At 41.3% G+C, this 18,441-nt stretch overlaps 1 protein-coding gene across 2 annotated transcripts in view; it reads right to left on the bottom strand.

Moving 5' to 3' along the window:
* The window catches only part of FLT1 (fms related receptor tyrosine kinase 1), a 200,122-nt gene that overhangs the window by 120,501 nt on the left and 61,180 nt on the right, over positions 1–18,441 (bottom strand). For both annotated transcript variants that reach the window (XM_061133717.1, XM_061133718.1), the window contains exons 5-10: positions 15,151–15,313; positions 14,908–15,044; positions 11,509–11,683; positions 10,000–10,117; positions 7,538–7,707; positions 6,768–6,927 (exon numbers count right to left, since the gene is read on the bottom strand). In XM_061133717.1, coding sequence (XP_060989700.1) covers positions 6,768–6,927; positions 7,538–7,707; positions 10,000–10,117; positions 11,509–11,683; positions 14,908–15,044; positions 15,151–15,313 — 923 coding nt within the window. The remainder of the gene's footprint in view (positions 1–6,767; positions 6,928–7,537; positions 7,708–9,999; positions 10,118–11,508; positions 11,684–14,907; positions 15,045–15,150; positions 15,314–18,441) is intronic.

Raw genomic sequence — 18,441 nt, 5'->3', positions numbered from 1 at the left:
TGTTTTGATTTGAGGTTTGCGTGTGCCAAGTTAAAATTCTCTGGAGCCTGTCTGGTTGGAGTCTGCCTAGGTATACCCACATGAGACGTGGGTGCAAATTGTATACTTAGAAGGCGTGTGATAAATATTAAAGCGTGAAGTATGTGATCAAATTTCCAAAAGACGAGGTCATCTTAAATTACAGCTTCTGTCTGACATTGACCTACATCTAGCCCCAGGAGAGGTTGGCTTTTTGAGAGCTTAAACCAGTAAAACTTGCATTTTGTTGCTAGAAAAATCAGATACGGGACATAAAATTGTTTCAGCATAAAAGGAATAGACAGCCATGCTGGTAGTCAATTAAATTTGGGTCCTTGAATACATTTCTCATTAACTACCATTAATGATTGTTTTGTTTTTGCCCTGTTAATTTTACATACCCCACTGGTGCACAAAACTGCTTCTCCCAAATGATCTAGACCTAATACATCCTTAATGATTCAGGCCTTCTTTCTCTGCCAATTTGGTGATGTAAACAATAGAGAAATGCAATTAGGCAACTTCTCAGAGTTCCTAGAGGCCTCTGCCTCTGTATTTTGTAGGCCAACCCCATCTCCCCTCCCCCATAAAACATTCCTCCCTACCGCCCCCTGCAAGAGTGTTTCAGAAATGGAATGTCAAACCGTGTGTTAGGGAATATAATTTTCTTTCTTTTTTAAAAAATTGAAGTAGAGCTGATTTACAATGTTGTGTGTGTTAGTCATTCAGCTGTGTCCAACACTTTGCGACCCCCATGGACTATAGCCCACCAGGCTCCTCTGTCCATGGGATTTTCTAGGCAAGAATACTGGAGTGGGTTGCCATGCCCTTCTTCAGGGGATCTTCCCGACCCAGGGATCGAACCCGGGGCTCCCACATTTCAGGCAGATTCTTTGCCGTCTGAACAATGCTGTGTTACAGGGAATATTTTCGGGCTGGGAAAAAGTTTGTTTGGACCTGGACGGGTAGGGTAGGGAGGGAGGTGGGAGCGGGATTCAGGATGGTGGAGACACATGTATACATATGGTTGATTCATACTGATGTACGGTGGAAACCAGCACAGTATTGTAAAGTAATCATCCTCCAATTTTAAAATAAATTTTTTTTTTTAAAGTTTGTTTGGATTTTTCCATAATATCTTATGGAAAAATCCAAGCAAACTTTTTGGCCAACCCAATACTTTCTATGAAACACCTAAACACAGAATTATTTGAGACTCCAAATCTGATTTGCTTTAAAGCTTTGGAAGTAGTTCCTTGACATTCCATGGATGTCTACTAGGTTTTCTTAGCAAACCCACCATTTTAACTAAGAAAGCAATAAAGAATACTCTACCCACATCACCTTCCATGAGCTGAGAATCCAGTTATACTGCATGCGTTCTGAAAAACTGCACTGGCAAAAGACCAAATGGAACAAGCAAAGTTTTAGGGCTAACTGGGCAAAGAACGACAATGCCTTCCTTGGTCTGTACGGGCTGGACAGGACTGACAAAGGAAAATAGTAGGAGTGGAGGAGCTGCTATATTTTTTCCTTAATGAGTGATTATCGACATTATAATTACTGAGTCAATTCTGCACCACGGTATATACCATCACATGTAAGACTTTTCTTAACAACCACTCTGCATTCGTTTTTTTGTTGTTGTTGTTGTTCATTTGGCCCTGACCTTCAGAGCTAATCCTGAGGTCCAATGGCTTTATAATTTGTAAGAAGTGGAAGGGAAATAGTGTGCAACCACTAGGAAATTATTTCAAGCTCTTCAGAAAGAAGAAAACGTCATTTTAAGTGGTTGTCTCATTTCACTCGTTAACTCACTGGGTATTATAGGAAAGGGGAAGCAGGGCAGTTACCATTCACAGAAGGGGAAATTGGAGCCCAGATTAAATAACTGGCCAAGGTCACAGAGAAGTCAGGGACAGGGCCAAGAATAGAACCCACTTCCTTCATTCCCAGGTCTCCATACCCAAGACTGTGGAAAAGAGACGCTGCAGGTATGTATATAGAGAGGATACTAACCCAGTGGTTTGACTTTACATCATTAAATTCTAAACGCAAAAGGTATGTATCTTTGTTTTGCTCAATCAGTAGCAGTAGATGGTAAGTCTATTTAGACTGAATACTGACCGTGTGCACAATGCATTGTAAGATGATAGGTAATGTCAACACAGTGTATCAGATTTCTCTCTACAGATTTTTATGGGTCACATATAGCTGGTGAAGGAAATGAGACTTTCATAAGAACCCAATATACCTAACATTTTCCATGATGTTGGTTCCATTTCCAAGCATGATGACACAGATGTGTTGTAACTCTATTGTAATCTATTAGTGTTGCTTATGACCTGGAAATGATAATTTCTGATGCTGAGAATGGGAGAATTATGGTAGTCTCTGGTCTAAAGAATGTCTGTTCTAAAACCCAAACTGCCATCCTTAAAGGCTGCTGTCCTTGAACCTCCTTACAGTAAAGAACCAGATTGCCCTTCCCCAATTTCTCCTGGCTTCCTCAAATTCATCCTCCCCGTTCTCCAAAGAGGGGACCCTTCCAAACAGTCCCATATTGTTCCTTTACAGAGCATCCTCCGTGGAGCAGGCGGCCTTATCTGAGAAACTTTTCTGAGACTGGACCAGCACTGTGACAGAGCTCACCTAGGGCCATGAGATGGCGACCAGCTCACCTCGTGGGTGGTTAACAGTTCTACTCAGTTCTTCACAGTCTGGGTTGGAGGGCGTGGGAGGGGGGTGAAATTCTAAAAATCTGGCAGGAGTCAGCTCTCTTACATCCCAGTGTACCCCACCCCAGCTTCAGCCAACCCGCAGGTCAGAACCACTTCCTCCCATGACGGGAAACAATGAATGCAGCTGGCCCCAGCTCCTCTGTTATACATTTGTGTTCATTCTTACTTTTGCCTAGCTCATCTATCTTGCCTTCTTCTTCTCTGCTTCTGAAAAACCATAAATTCTGTTTTCCTCGATTTTGCAACCCAGACCTACTAGATCTCTCTTTCTAAAGCACAGCAAAATCACATTTTACTTTCCATAGTCTTTGTGCTCATGTCTCAGAAATAATAGGTAAAAGTTCTCACTGTTGTGAAACTAGCTTTTCAGTAGGGAGGAAAATGTTATCCAGGTTCCTTGAAAGTTTTGGAGCCTTACTTGGAGACATTTACCCTAATGCAAGCAATAATTGCAACCTTGCAAGACTCCCAGGGCACTCTGTACCTTTCTCAGACACACTGCCTTATTTGAGCCTTACATACTCTCTATGAAGTGTATGTCATCACCCCTATTTCATATGAACAGAAGCTGTAAAGAACACGTGTGAAAAATACTGTAAGCTCACCACCCTTCTGTGAGCTCCCTGGTTTATGCTCAGGCTGACATGGGGCAAGTTAGGCCAATCTATTTAGAAGTCTCTGCCAGTTGCTGGAGGTGAGAGAAATCCCACATTCCACCTCATTACAGTAGAAAAATCTGCCTGCAATGAAGGAGATGTGGCCCAAGCCATGGGTTTGATCCCTGGGTTGGGAAGATCCCCTGGAGAAGGAAATGGCTAACCACTCCAGTATTCTTGCCTGGAAAATTCCATGGACCAGGGAGCCTGGGGGTTACAGTCCACGGGGTTGCAAAGAGTCTGACCCACAACTGAGCAACTAAACACACACACGATGTTTTTAAAAATTCAAAACAGTCTGCTGCTTCTACTACTTTACTATCCAGATATGCAGAGAATTAAAAGGCGGTGAAGATTCTACTGTATTTTCCCTCAGCTCATTATGTATGTGAGTTTAAAAGTAACTACCTTTCCCCCATCCTTATCCTAATGTCTTATGAGAACAAATTCTAGGTGAAAAAAACCACAAATGTCATTCAGTTTGAGCATAGCTTAGCAGCTTACCACATTGTTTTTAAAGGAGGCAATTTTTGTTAAATTTATTTAAGGCTCTTAGTATTCACAAAGATGAACTACTTGAACAGTTCCGATCATTTTAAAAAATATATTTGTTGGACTCCAGGAAACCATACAGTAAGTCTGAATCTCTTTACTTTAGACTCATTAACCAGTTGGCCACTTTAAACCAGTGAATAGTTTTGAGCTACTTAAACACATTCTAACCTCAAGATAAATGCTTTGGTATAGTCCATAGATATATCCCTTAACTAGAACCTAAAAATTAAATACCAAGAATTAGTCTACATATTCAAGAGTAATATGTATATATTAATCACATAATCTCTTTTGACAAAGATGCACAGATAACATTCTGCAACTATGTACTGTGTAACCCAGAATCAGTAAGATTTTTACAATCCAATGCACTAGAATATCCATTATTCAAATGTCACTATCTAAAATTCCTGTCTGCAATTGAATCTAAGTATATAAAAACAGTTCATATAAAGACATATTTGAAAAATTTTAGTAGTAAAAGAGGGCTTTGTCTGTCAGTGTGAGCTCTGATCTCTCTGCGGGGTGAAATAAAGTTTTTCTATTTGCTCTCTAGTGTACAAAGGTCCCATGTATCTTTCTGAAATATCTCTACATTAAATGTACTGATTCAACCATCAAGCATCAAAGTTGGATTTGAAACAAGTAAGCTACTCAGTCTACTGACTTAAAAAATGAGAAACTCTTAAGGATACACACATTTTCTGCAGATAATTTCAAGCAACAATTTATTTGTAAATGAATCATCACAGAAAGAGTGATAACTTTCATTTGTGATCTGTCTTATGATAGGAAGAAAGAAAGAAAAGAAAGCCTTTAGCATTAAGAGAATATGTCAGACGGCCAACAAACATTTACAGAAGATTTAAGGTATTGCTCTCAATCTTTGAGAAAGTTCCAAGAGGAATAAGATATCTTTCTAGGCCTTGGCAAGCATACTTGGTAAAATGGAAGAAGGATCCCCCTTACCACAGAGAAATCGGGAAAAAAAGAGGTAATGTTTATAAAGTTTCACTTCAGCTGACCTCATTTCCAAAACCATATTTTATTAGCATTATTCAAACTTAACTTCATAATATTATGTTCTGTCACTCATAATTCTTATTTTCTAACATAGTCATTAGCTCTAATCCTGAATAGAAATGAAATTTTAGATTTGCTACTGTCAAATCACAATAAGAATATTCTTAAAAGGCTATATTATTTTATAAAAATTCAACTCTATACCTTTATCCAAACCTAAAACTAAAGTTAGTTATTCTAAATGCATTTGCAAGTAGTTATTGTTTAGTTGCTAAGTTGTGTCCAACTCTTTGAAACTCTATGGACTATAGCCCACCAGGTAAAAACACCTGAGTGGGTTGCTATTTCCTTCTCCAGGGGATCTTCCCGACCCAGGGATCAAACCCAAGACACCTGCATGGACAGGTGGATTCTTTACCACTAAGCTACTTGGGAAGCCCCAATTGCAAGTTGGGTTAGCACAAACATCAAGGCCTTAAAGAGTCTATAAATATGGATTCTATTTCCAAATCAGCAAAATAATAAAATCTCAGTATATTTCACTTTCTTTGGGGTTGAGTAATCACAGTGGTAGATTAGGTATTCCAGATCTGTGAGTTCTCATATTTCTATTCTTAGCAAAGGATTCATTCATATGAGAAATCAGATGTGTGACAACAGCCACTTCTCAGGAATCACACACTCATCCAGGAACTTTCACAATCAGGGTAATATGCCTTAAAAGACTAAAACACAAGATGAAGACAGGCTGAAATTGCAGGAAGTATCTAGAAAACCAAATAGCCTCTTCTGTTTATGTCGTGTTTATTTTTTTATCAAGCTAATTAAAAAAAAATAATAGCAACTCTCCCAACCACTCTACAAGTGGGACGAAAAGCAATAAAAAAAAACATCTTGGCCTAATGCTAATTGTTGAGCAGTCTCACTACTATCTGACTACTGCACCCATCAATTCTATTTGTGTACCTTCAGATTCCCTCCCATGAACTATCATGTATCAATCCTCTAGACTAAACAGTAATGGAAAACGGCAAGCAGGGCTCGGTCGTCAACAGGAAGCAAGGAAACGGCATGGTTAAGAGAGGGCAAATACAGCCCGGGCATCTGTGTGTGCAGAGAGGATGCTGAACCAGCTCATAGCTCAGAGAAGACAAGTGTACCCACACCTTCTCATGTGACGGTGGTGTCAGCAAAGGGCTGCTCACGCTGAGGAGGGAGGAAAGAGTCTCACCGAGAAAGTCAGGAAGGCTCGTGGAGACGTGACCCCACTGATGAGCCTCGGAAGATAAAGATGGACCTCTTAGAAGGGGCAGAAGGCACGTGGAAGGTCATTTCCAACAAGGGTAACAGCACACACAGAGCCTAGGCAAGGCAATGATCACCAGTGGTGGGAAGATCTGATGTCATGCTCAGTGCTTTTGAAGTGCTAAATGGGGGGACCAGTAACTGATGTAGTGAAGGAGCCGAAGTCTGGGGGTGCCCGGTTGGAAAACAAGAGACGGGAGTTCCAACCCGAGTTCCGAAGAGTGGTTCACAGGGGGACCCTCATTCTGTCCCTGTGCTCCCAGTCTAGAACTGTAAGAATTAGGATGCAGTTAGCCATGGTAAGGAAGAAGCGTAGGTAGACTGCCTACCTTTTGCCAGGGCAGGGGAAGCCTTGCCCGCTGTGGACCGCACATCCCAAGTGCCAACTCCCATCTGTGGCTATGAAAGACCCTGGAGTCCAGATGTCGAAGAGCATTCGAAAGTTATTTGAGAAACGAACTGTGCCTACCTTGCTCTGGAGTGATTATGGTTACAGGGGTGCCAGAACCATGTGATGGCAGGTGTGGGGACTCCATAAATGGTGCAGGTCAGGGTCTGTCTGCTGCCCAGTGGGTACAGGATCGGATTCGGGAATGATGATACAGACTTTTCGTAAATCTGGGGTTTCACTGAAAGGAGAGAACAGGACAGAGGTTGAGAACTGGTCTAATGACTAGACCACAACACCAAGGACCACGTTCTCGCTGGTTTTGATGTCAAGGAGACAAACACGTGGATGAAAACCAAACCTGTGTAACTGTCATCATAATGTCAACTGAAAAGCAATAGGTGTGTTTTGAGAGCAGGTAAAAACTTGATTCCATGGTATGTACGTTCTGATCACAATGATAAAAAAAAAAAAATCATATTGCTATGGGAGATAAGAAGCAACCATGAAATAGTTGGGATGGGGGCATAGTGGTTTTTAAAACAATTGAAAAAATTTTTATTTTTTTTGTTATACTGACTTTAAAAATTAATTTTTATTAGAGTACAGTTGCTTTACAATGTTGTGCTAGTTTCTACTGCATAGCAAATTGAATCAGCTATGAGTATATATATATCCCCCCTTTTCTGGATTTCCTTCCCTTTTAGGTCGGAACAGAGCACCAAATAGGGTTCCCTGAGTTAGACAGCAGGTTCTCATTCATTATCTATTTTATTTACTGGCTTTTGACACAAACAGTCACTAATTTCACCTCCACCAGAACCAATAGAATGTTTGAATGGTGAACTTACCATTGACAATCAGAGTGGCAGTGAGGTTTCTGGACACATTTGCTTGCTTTATGCCCAGCAAGATTGTGTAGTCCCCTGCATCTTCGGCAGACACATCTTTGATAATTAATGAATAGCCACGAACCAGATAGCGGGCAGACTTCTCAGTGACCAGTGACCCATCTTTTAACCTGTGGTTAAGCGCATGATCAGTAAGTTATTTCACACCACCTCTTAGATAACATGTTAACATTGCCATGTAAGGATGTGAGCTCCAGTTTAGACATCTAGAGCCCTGGATTCCTCAACAGCCACGTAAAACATTTAGACACTGACTTAGTAAAGCCCAGTGGGGGAATTTTAGATTGGGAAACACTGCTTTGTTGATTGGCAAAGAGGTAGAAGTAAGCTGAGGGAAGAAAGACAAGTGATGATTTAATGTACCCACATGGATGCTGGTTGCTACTGTGACTTAAGTATTAACCCAGAAGCACGGGCTGATTCCATCTGAGATGTTTTTCAGAGTTCTCCATGAGGCTCCATCGCAATACAAGGGTCATTGTAAGTCAGATCAACTAGATCACTTCTCCAGATAAAAACAAAAATAGACTTTCCCATTGTGGCCTCATGTGGAGTTCTTATTAGTTATATAAATGGTCACACCAGTTGTCCCTTTCATAAGCTATAGTGAAATCAAGATTATCAAGGTTCTTTCCTCTGGGAAAGATTAAGGCACAAAATTCACAAACAAAAGGTATAAACTTAAAAATAATTTTTTTGAACTTTAGAGACAGACTCAATGCCTAGATATCACTCAATTACATACAGAACCGAGAGTCAGGCTAGAAGGCTCACCCCGGCTCTGCCAGTGTATGCCGTGAACTTGACTAAGTCATTGATTCTCAGTTTCTCCAAGTTTCTCAAAGATCTCTTAACTGTAAAACTCTGTGATTTCATTAAATGGCACATTTCTTTCAACGGGCATTTTTCATAGGCTTCCCTGGTGGCTCAGTGGTAAAGAATCTGCCTGTCAGTGCAGAAGATGCAAGTTTGATCCCTGGGTCGGGAAGATCCCCTGGAGAAGGAAATAGCAACCCACTCCAGTATTCTTGCCTGGGGAATCCCATGGACAGAGGAAGCTGGTGGGCTACAGTCCATGGGGTCACAGAGTCAGATATGACTGAGCGACTAAACAACAAGTAGGAATTTATTGTGTTCTGCATAAAGCTGTAATGTTAGCAATGGCATTGGTTCACAGGCATGCAACAAATTCTAATTCCCAGTGGGTCTCATTTTCAAAGCAGCAAAATGCGTGATTTTAAACCACGCATTTTGCTGTGATTGTAAATCCCATTTTGGTATTACTTTAAATTATTTCTTATGAACAAGTTGTTACTTTCAAAATTGGATTTTTTGTTTGTTTGTTTTAGGTCTTTGCTACTTAGCTACTGGAGAAATTAGCACTGTTGAACAGAGGGCTATGTACTTCCCAGAGTGGAGTGTATATTATTCCTATTGGAATAACATACATTCATAGGAAATTTACTATTAAACGTTTTAGATATTATGAAACAAAACCTCTCTTCTACTGCAACGACAAGAAGGGACATAGCACAAAGTCTCATTTTCTCTTTAATGCCCTATTAACGATGTAGAGGAAAACGAAAATGCTACACCCATTTCATACTGAAAGCAAAACAAGCTCTGGTTGAGATTCTATATTGTGTGGGTTGTTTTCCTCATTAGCTGTGTACTATACTCTTTGTTTGGAATGCAATGGCCTGGGCCAAAGATCCTGACATTTAGAAATGATTTCACAAAATGATTGCAGATTATCAACAGATTACATTGTTTTACATCAGGTGTTGGGCTCGCATTAAAATACAAAGTTGCTTAAAGCGTTTCTGAATATGCAAACTTCCAGCCAGAAAACCTTTTAATTAGTTCAAGTAGGGCCATGGGTGCACCCCTGCCACCAAATCAGTCTTATCTCTATTAATGTTTGTTTAATTTTAAAACAAGACTGGAACTTTCAGCCCAGCTGTATCTAAAAGAATTATTTTCTGATTATAAGAGAATTATTATCCTCATCACAAGGGCCCACTTCTTCAGGGTTAATAGAGCATGTTACATACTCAAGATGCTTCCTAATCGTTGCTCAACATACTCCATTCAGAGGAAGTTGACATCATAGGAAGGTTTAGAGAGGCAGAAATTTAGTCACAGGGAATGAACGACTAAACCGCCAGGAGCACTCAAAACACCCTAACCCTTGCTCCGTCCTGTTACATTATTTGTCCTCCCCATCAGCCCTTCCCACTCACTCCGCTCCCAGCGTAGAAATCAGCCCAGACCCCAGTCCTCCACTGTTGTCTGGGAAATGTATATTGTTTCTTTTCAGGAATTCAAGTCTCTCAAGGCTCCTGCATCTTCCTACTGACAAAGCATGTCTTAAGCTGTGAGGAACATGACTGTGATCCTACCAGACAACATCTGGAGAGGGGAACGCCTTCACTCTCATGGAGAGCTGGTAAGACCGCTTGCCAGCTACAGCCTCAAACACCTGCTGCTGTTGAGGCTTCATAGTGATGAATGCATTGTCTTTGAAAGAAGAGAGAAATCCATTAGAAAAGACTACATGTAAACAAAACTGAACCAAAAACCCCATTCAAGGAGGGTGCAGCCAGGGAGTAAATGGAACTGAATTACTGGTGGCTCAGATGGTAAAGAATCTGCCTACCATGTGGGAGACCTGGATTTGATCCCTGAGTTGGGAAGATCCCCTGGAGAAAGAAATGGCAACCCACTCCAGTATTCTTGCCTGGGAAATCCCATGGATAGAGGAGCCTGGTGGGCTACAGTCTATGGGGTCACAAAGAGTCAGACACAACTGAGCGACTAACACGCGTGCTCAAGTACTGATCAGTGAATAAAACCATTTAGAAGTACCCCAACAAGTGAAATATTTGCAAAATCAAATGGTCCCCAGGATATAAAAGCCCAGTGGCAGGGCAACAGAAACACCTTGAACATCTATAAAAAAACACATATTAAGATACTTCTAAAAAAAAATCAACCTGGCCAATATGAGTGCCATGGGAGAAAGTTGTTCCATGCACTCTAGAACAACTAACTTGATATAAAACATCAACTGAAGCAAGTCAAAAGAATATCAAAGGCATTGGTAGAACTGTCCTCTAGTTTCTGCTCCTTACAAGGTTATCTTTTCAATGGCAGAAATAAAATTAGGTTTTTAAGACTTCTGAAAAGGTTAAAGTATTTTCTCGACAGAATTTGCCTATTGGGATTAAACAATAATATTAGGATTTCATGAGAATAAAATCAGGGATAAAAGAACATCAGTTCTAAGTAATTTATCACAGCATATTTTTCTCTGAATCAGTATGATCTCAGAAATTTCTTCCAGAAGTTAAAGGTTATAAAAGTTAAAACTGATTGTATTTTTCTGTTTTGTTCATGTAAAGTGAAGTGAAAGTTGTTCAGTTGTGTCCACCTCTTTGCAACCCCATGGACTGCAATACATGGACTGCAGCCTGCCAGGCTCCTCTGTCCATGGGATTCTCCAGGCAAGAATACTGGAATGGGTTGCTATTTCCTTCTCCAGGGGATCTTCCTGACCCAGGTATCGAACCTGGGTCTCCTGCATTGCAGGCAGATTCTTTACTGCCCGAGCCACCAGCGAAGCCCAATGCAACACTAAACAAATAACTTTGTATAGATTCTAATATGATCTAACTGACTAATTATCCACAATAAATTTGTAAGGGAAAGATACTTGAATCAGTGCAAAAGAATTACAGTTGAAGAATACTTAATGTGATTTGCACTTGGGCAGGGGGTGAAGGGAGATGAAGTTGTATTTTTTCATGACAGACTACCTCCTGTCCAAAAGAAAAGTTACATGATTTATAGAACTGCGCCCCCCACCCCCCAAATCTGCAGTGACTGGAAAGCAGGGGAGGGTTGCTTACCATATATATACACCGAGGTGTTAACAGACTTGAGTGATGGCCCGCTTTTCACATGACAAGTGTAAAGCCCTTTGTCTTTGTTCTCCACTTTGTCAATAACAAGGATGCTGTAGAATACATTATTTTGGGGACTGCTTTGGTCAATGCGTCGCCTTATAGAGGCTCTGTTATTTACCTAGAAAGAAAATGTGTAACAGATGTAGAAGTAGTCATGGTCTGAGTATAGAGTTATAGCATTTCTCAAATGATTCCTACAATCTGTAATTTTCTGCTAAGAGGCAAACCCACTCAGAGCAAGATGCTCAGAACCACAGCTCTGTCGAGACATGTTTCCAACATGTGCCATAGCAGCCCTGATCCAGCACTTCAGGTTCTTCAAATGGACTTTCACACACATACTATCTCAACAGTTCTTCGCAACAAGCCAGTGAGATTGGTGGGGTTATTGCCTTTTTGCAGATGAAGAAATCAAAGCATCAAAACACTGACCAGAGTAGCCTGGGAACTCGGGTCTCCTGAGTACAATCTGATTCTTCCCTCTAGCGCCTCTCTAAGCAGTAACCTATTCTCTAGGCAGCGACATCAGACACAAACTCAGGCAATGACTGTCTTCAGTATGTGGATTCATGGCAGGCTTTCTCCTAATAAATCACCATGTGAGTTTTTTTTGGTTTTTTTTGCTTCCTTCTAGAAACAAAAGATGATGAATCCTGGCTACACCTATTAGGGTGTAACGATCCATGTTTCATTATTTCACTCTTTGAGCAAGGCTTGCCAGTTTCTGCTAAACCTCACGAAATGGGTCTGGGGATCTGCAAAGTCCTTGGCAAGGTTTAGCCAACAATCTAGGGGTGGGGTCGGTCTCATGTTTGCAGGCCTCAGGCTCAGCGCTATACCCTGGCCACAATGATCCACTCCTGGTTTTGCGAAGATGAGGTCACAGTGTCTTTTCCTTTCATTGTTCCCTCCTTTCTTTTTCTTACTTTTTTTTCAAGCATTTCATTTTATAACACATAATATGTTATTTCCTCCTCTTGGTTTGTCCCTGTGAGGAGGCATGGAAAAAGGCTCTGGAAGTTGGCCAGACTAGTCTCTGGGTCTTGACCTTAGCTCTCCCTTTGTGCCATGTTGGATAAATTCTACCTACCTGTTGGCACAGATGCGTTAAACAATTTTCTCCCTTCTTGGCAGCAACCACAGAGAAGATGTCAGTCATTGCCATCAAAAATAAGAGAATTGGTCCCTACATGCCAGACTGAGGGAACTTTAGCAATTCTATTCATGTTGATATTACTTTTTCCTTCTCCCTTTAGCATCAATGGGTGTAAAAAATATGATTAAAAATGGGATGTTTTTATAGTCTCAAAAAATTTTCCTACTTTACCATGAAGAAGTATGGCAAATACCACCTTAACCATGGGACCAAGATGGCATCATGTACCTCCAGATATGACATTGAGAAGAACACAACATCACTTCTATGGCGCACCTGCCCAAAGTGCATGGCCTGAGCCTAATAATTAGAAAAGACCAGATAAACCCCCAAATAATGGGTATTCTACAAAATAACTTCTGTATTTCAAGGAAGGGAGGGCTTTCCTGGTGGCTCAGATGGTAAAGAGTCTGCCTGCAGTGCAAGAAACTCAGATTCGATCTCTAGGTTGGGAAGATCCCCTGGAGAAGGAAATGGCACCCACTCCAGTATTCTTGCCTGGAAAATCCCAAGGACAGAGGAGCCTGGTGGACTATAGCCCATGGGGTCACAAAGAGTCAGATACGACTGAGCAACTTCACTTCAAGGAAGAGAGGAAGAGAGGGAAGGGGTTCATTAAAATCAACACAACAAAAGAGATAAAAATACTGAGGGACTAGTCCAGATTAAAAGAAGACTAAAGAGATAGGACATCCAAATGGTAAGATAGATTCTGGATCAGAAATTTTGTGCTTGTTGCTGCTCTTCTTCCCAAATTTGGTAACATCTTCATTGTTTCTGCCTTGGTATCCTAAAACTTCCTCTGGTTTTACAACAGGCTTGTCAGCAGCCACAGGCTATTTAAGTTAATATGAAACAGAGTTAACAACTTAGACCCTCAGTCCCACAAACCACATTCCCCAGACTATTAGGCATATGTGGCTAGTGGTTAATGTATTAGACCACTTCCATCACTTTCAAAGCTATGGACATTCAACAGGTGTATCACCATACTCTTATAGCAGCAACCCTAAAAGGATAAAAACTTTCTTCCCTCCTTACATGTATTAAGAACATATGGCTTCTATCAAAACCCAGAACATATTGCCACAAGTTGTAGCAATCTTATTTCAACCATTTTCTAGAAAATACCTTATGACTGATGAGTCTTTAATACGTCCCTGTGGGGTCTTTGTGGTACCTTTTGTTGCCAGTTTATTCTGTTTTCCTGGCAAGAAGTATGTATATTGTACAGCACAGGGAATATAGCCCAGTATTTTGTAAAGAGAGCATAATCTATAAAAATTCTGTATCACTATGTTGCCTACCTGAAGCTAAACTAGCCATTATAACTCAGTTGTACCTCAATTAAATAAAACAGTGGCTGAGGACAGAGGCACTCATCTTAATTCTACATACACCATCTAATACATACTATGTAAAGTATACATAATTTAATCATAAGCTAACTTTGTGACTGGGCCACCTGAAGGATGTAGCCAATGGTTTACCTGGGATCTGAACCATAAATCATACAGACACGTAAGAAATGGTGCTGGACTCACTGTCGGATGATCCTCAACAGTTTACCAGAGACTCCCCATATATATATATTATTTAAAACAAAGATTGTTTGCAAAGATGTTTAATTTGAACAAGGGAACCCAACTCAGGCTTCATTCTTTTCATTTTTCTGAAAGACAGAATCACTCCTTTGTCCCTTAACAAACAGAATATTCGGTGGCTGGGTTGTATTATCTTTCCCAAACATGCTCAATCAGGTGCCTGCCTGTCTGCCGGTCTCTTCAATTAATGTGCCGACAACAACTTTTTGCTGTTGTTGTTACAAAAGATAGCCCCTTCCTGGCACGTCGTGATAAATTTCTTTCTCATCTCTAAATCCTAGAGACTTGTTTCCAAGGATGAAACAATCCCCTTTTCCATCCAGAATCATGCAATAGAAATACCAGCCTATACACTTCCAAACAAAACCTCCAGACATCAAAAGACGGTATCTCTGCAGATCATACTCACAACACGTCAGGGAAGAGAAGCACCCAAACCAAACCCAAAGTTCTTTTATTGACTCTGCCAGAGGCGTCAGAATATTCTGCTTTTTCTCTCTCACTTCAAAAACTCAGTTTAACATCTCACTTGCGAAAACTAAATACTGTCCTATAGAAGAAATAGAAAAGGAGGTCACTCACTTCTCCAGGGTAACTCCAGGTAATCCGAACTCTTGTGTTCAACGGGGTGGTAGCCGTGCACTTGAGGGTGAGCTTATGGCCTCTCAGTAGCCTGACTGGGCTTGGTGGGCTTATCCAGACGTCTCTGATTATGTTGGCTGCAAGCAGAGAAAGTCATGTTAAAAAAAAAAAATCAACGTTTCATTAAGCAGATAAACCCTTGAGCATCCCGGCGTATGTTCATGCTTCTGGAACATCACTTACTTTGCCGAAATAGGAGATAGTTTTTCTTGTACAAATATCCATTGATTGTTGTCTCGCAGGTCAAAATCCCTATTTCTCTGTAGGTTGCATTTGATATTATAAAACCCTTTCTACTGTCCCAGGTTATTCTTTCTCCATCGGAGATCAGAGTATCAGATGGAAACTGGAAAAGGAAGAAATGTGTGTTCACAAAATCATATTAGTGCTATGGTGAGAGCTTCACTCATAGTTTGCAATTTTTGAAATATAAGTTTTATCTCAAACGAGAATAGTGCAGGTAGAAACTCCAGGTTGTCATAATTGGTTCTTTAGTTTTCTTTGCATGTAACAAATGATACGTTAACCATGATAAATTATTGTCAACAACATATTCTGTTATTAGTCTTAGCAGCAAGCTGCACCCACCTAGGGCATACCTAGTTGTCGTGTCAGAATTCTAGCAGGACCCTGTGTCTCTTCAAGCCTCTGGGAGTCTCTGTAACAAACTGGCCTGATGCTCAATAGGATAATGAATTAGGAATTTTTTTCCACTAGGGGTGCCTGGTTATCTTTTTGGTCTCATCACCGGGAGCTCTTAACAAGCCAAACCTTGTCATCTCATTTGCATGATTTGTTAAGGAGCTAGCTATCTTAAAAGGACTGTGCATCATTGGTGGTCTGCCAGGATTCACAGCATCAACTTGGCACTCACTGGGGTTATTATCACTCTGGGGAAACTGAGGGTACTGACTCTGCACCGGGGAGGACAACTCCCAGATGCTGCGGCTCCTGAGAGCAAAGAGAGCTGAAAAAGAATGTGAGGCCAGAGACAGTCAGGAATGACGTGCTCGCGAATTCCTAGAAGTACTGCTAAACAGTGAGTCGAAACAGAAGAAAAGAACCCACCATCTGATTCTCCCCTAATGCCTTCTCCTGCACACCAGAGAGTTAATCTAAAGCCTCTACTTTGAGTCAAGGGTCACTGCTCCACAGAGCAGCAGAGCCAGATTCCCTGATGCCAGATTGTCAGCCAATTTCAGAGGCAATGGTCTGACGACTATTTATCCCCAGTTGGAAAAGGGCAGGGGGGTGGGAATCAGATCACCTTCTCACAACAGATTATAAAAGATTCATAGCATTAACTGCCATAAAGAAGCTCAAGTCTTCTCTGTCTTCTTTTTAAAAGTACACACCAGCTTACACCGCTCTATCCATCGATCCACAAGTATACTGCTTGTGGAAGGAGCAAATCAGACTGGGATGGCAGACCTGATGGCAGAGATTTCTGTTTCAAAAGTACTAGCTGCCTCTCCCAGTGAGTGTGTGTCCACACTGGTGCACGTCCCCAGAGCCTTACGTGGGTTTGAGATGAACTGCATCCTGTTTATGAAGAACCAAAAGCAATTAAAGGATGCATTTCATGTTTTAGTACATTAGGAGGCTACTTGTAAACTTGGGAATGCTCTGCATTCCCTGGCAGGGGGGTTAAGAGGGGGAGGGGGAGGGAGAACCTTCTTTTCTAACTTGGTGCAAACTATTAAAAGGAAAATCTCAGAAAAATTGACAACGGGGATTGAAATCTATCAATGCTTGAAAACATGAGAAATGCTTTAAAAACACGAGAAAATAAGTATGTGCTGAATCTAAAAGAAAGGTTGGCTGATGGACTTTCTCTGCACCACCAAAAAATACATTCAGTTGTCCTCTGAAGTGTGTCTCTTACTCTCGTCTATCCATGACTGCTACTAGTTGTAGTTCACTGACAAAGCCACTTTATGTCTGGCTGACAAGAGCTAAAACAGCAAAAGACTACAAAGCTCATCAGCTGTGGCAATCGCTGCGTGTGTCCTAAAGAGGCAGGACGATGGGCAGCCTTGCAAGACAGTAGGGCACAGGGAAGTGTCACCAGCTGACCAGGGTTCCACTGAAGCAGGCAGGGAAAAGGGAGAGGGAAGGGGCAGCAAATTAGAGAGGAACGGGAAGGGAAGAGGAAGGGAAAGACCTCATGGTAATGTCATGTCAGCACATATATGTAATAGGTTAGAATATTTTCTATACATATATATGATATACCAAAATCCTTGTTAGAATTTTATGCTTCTCTCTTTTCTTTTGTATCATAGAGCTGGGTGGGAAAACAGAGAAAATAAGCTTTCCTTTTCGAAATGCTTGCAGATGAGAATTCGGGAAAATTCCTCACAGACAAGCAACCTGCATTAGGCCCTGAAGGCAAGGGGCTTACATGAAACAAGAAGTTTCATATCCCCATGGTATGCTCCATATTCATCACAGAGCAGTTATCATCTTGGACTAAGGGGAGTAATGCCAGGCTCTTGAAAGCATCACTTGACAATACATTGATTACTGGGCATTAAACTGTTAGATATGTAACACGGATAGTAACCCATGAATGGGCTTGCCTGTGCTAGGCAAGGTTCTAAGTGTCTTCCAAGCACCTCACGTAGCCTTCCTGACAGTCAGGTGAAGAGGTGCTCCTGTAACTCTCCCATCTCTCTGGTGAGGACATGCTGAGGAGAGAGGTCTGATATCTGGCAGGGAAGTGGACAGGGAGGGGAGGAAGAATCCAGGCTGTATCCCAGCCTCTGCTCTGAACCACGCTGGTCCTGCTCCTACGCAAACAAAACTAACCATCAGCAAAGGACGGAGGAGCACAGGAGCAGAAGACAGAACATGGGCTATAACGCTCCGTGTGGCCCCAAAAGCCCCTCACTCTCTGGGAACCTCAGTTTTTTCTTCCACTGACTGAGTTTGACTCCTCTGGGGTTTCCACCTCGTCTACCACGATTTTGTATTTCCTGGCAATGGTACCCAGTGTAATGGAAGCCATGAGCTGTCACTGATGGACTATATTGAAAATGTAACTCCACAACATAGGGGAGTGAATGCAAGGCAAGAAGACAGGGAGATACCTCATCACATTTCAGGATTCAGGGTCAATAGGTGATACTGAAAATCACTCTAAATTCTTCCAATTTGACTACCATCACCACCTGAGTCCCTGCCTCCATGTGATGGGCAGTGCCAGGAGATGCCTTAGACAGTGTTCACTTTTCCTAAGCTCTAAGCACCCAGGATTCACTGTGGTTTTCCATTTGGGGAGTTTTTATCTAATTCTCAGACTTAGCACTACCCCTAAAGTAACTGCAGCTGAAATACCTGGCTTGGCACATTTTAGGGGTTTTGTCTTTATTAGATTTTACTTGAAATCATTTTCCTTCTCTTCACACACAATTTACAACATAACATGAAGAAAACCCTCATTTATAGTTTTTTATTTCCCCTAAGAGGTTA

Source organism: Dama dama, chromosome 30, assembly GCF_033118175.1.
Source record: "Dama dama isolate Ldn47 chromosome 30, ASM3311817v1, whole genome shotgun sequence".
Taxonomy (NCBI): Eukaryota; Metazoa; Chordata; class Mammalia; order Artiodactyla; family Cervidae; genus Dama; species Dama dama.
The sequence above is the reverse complement of the archived record's forward strand: the minus strand, read 5'-3'. Positions and strand labels throughout refer to the sequence as shown.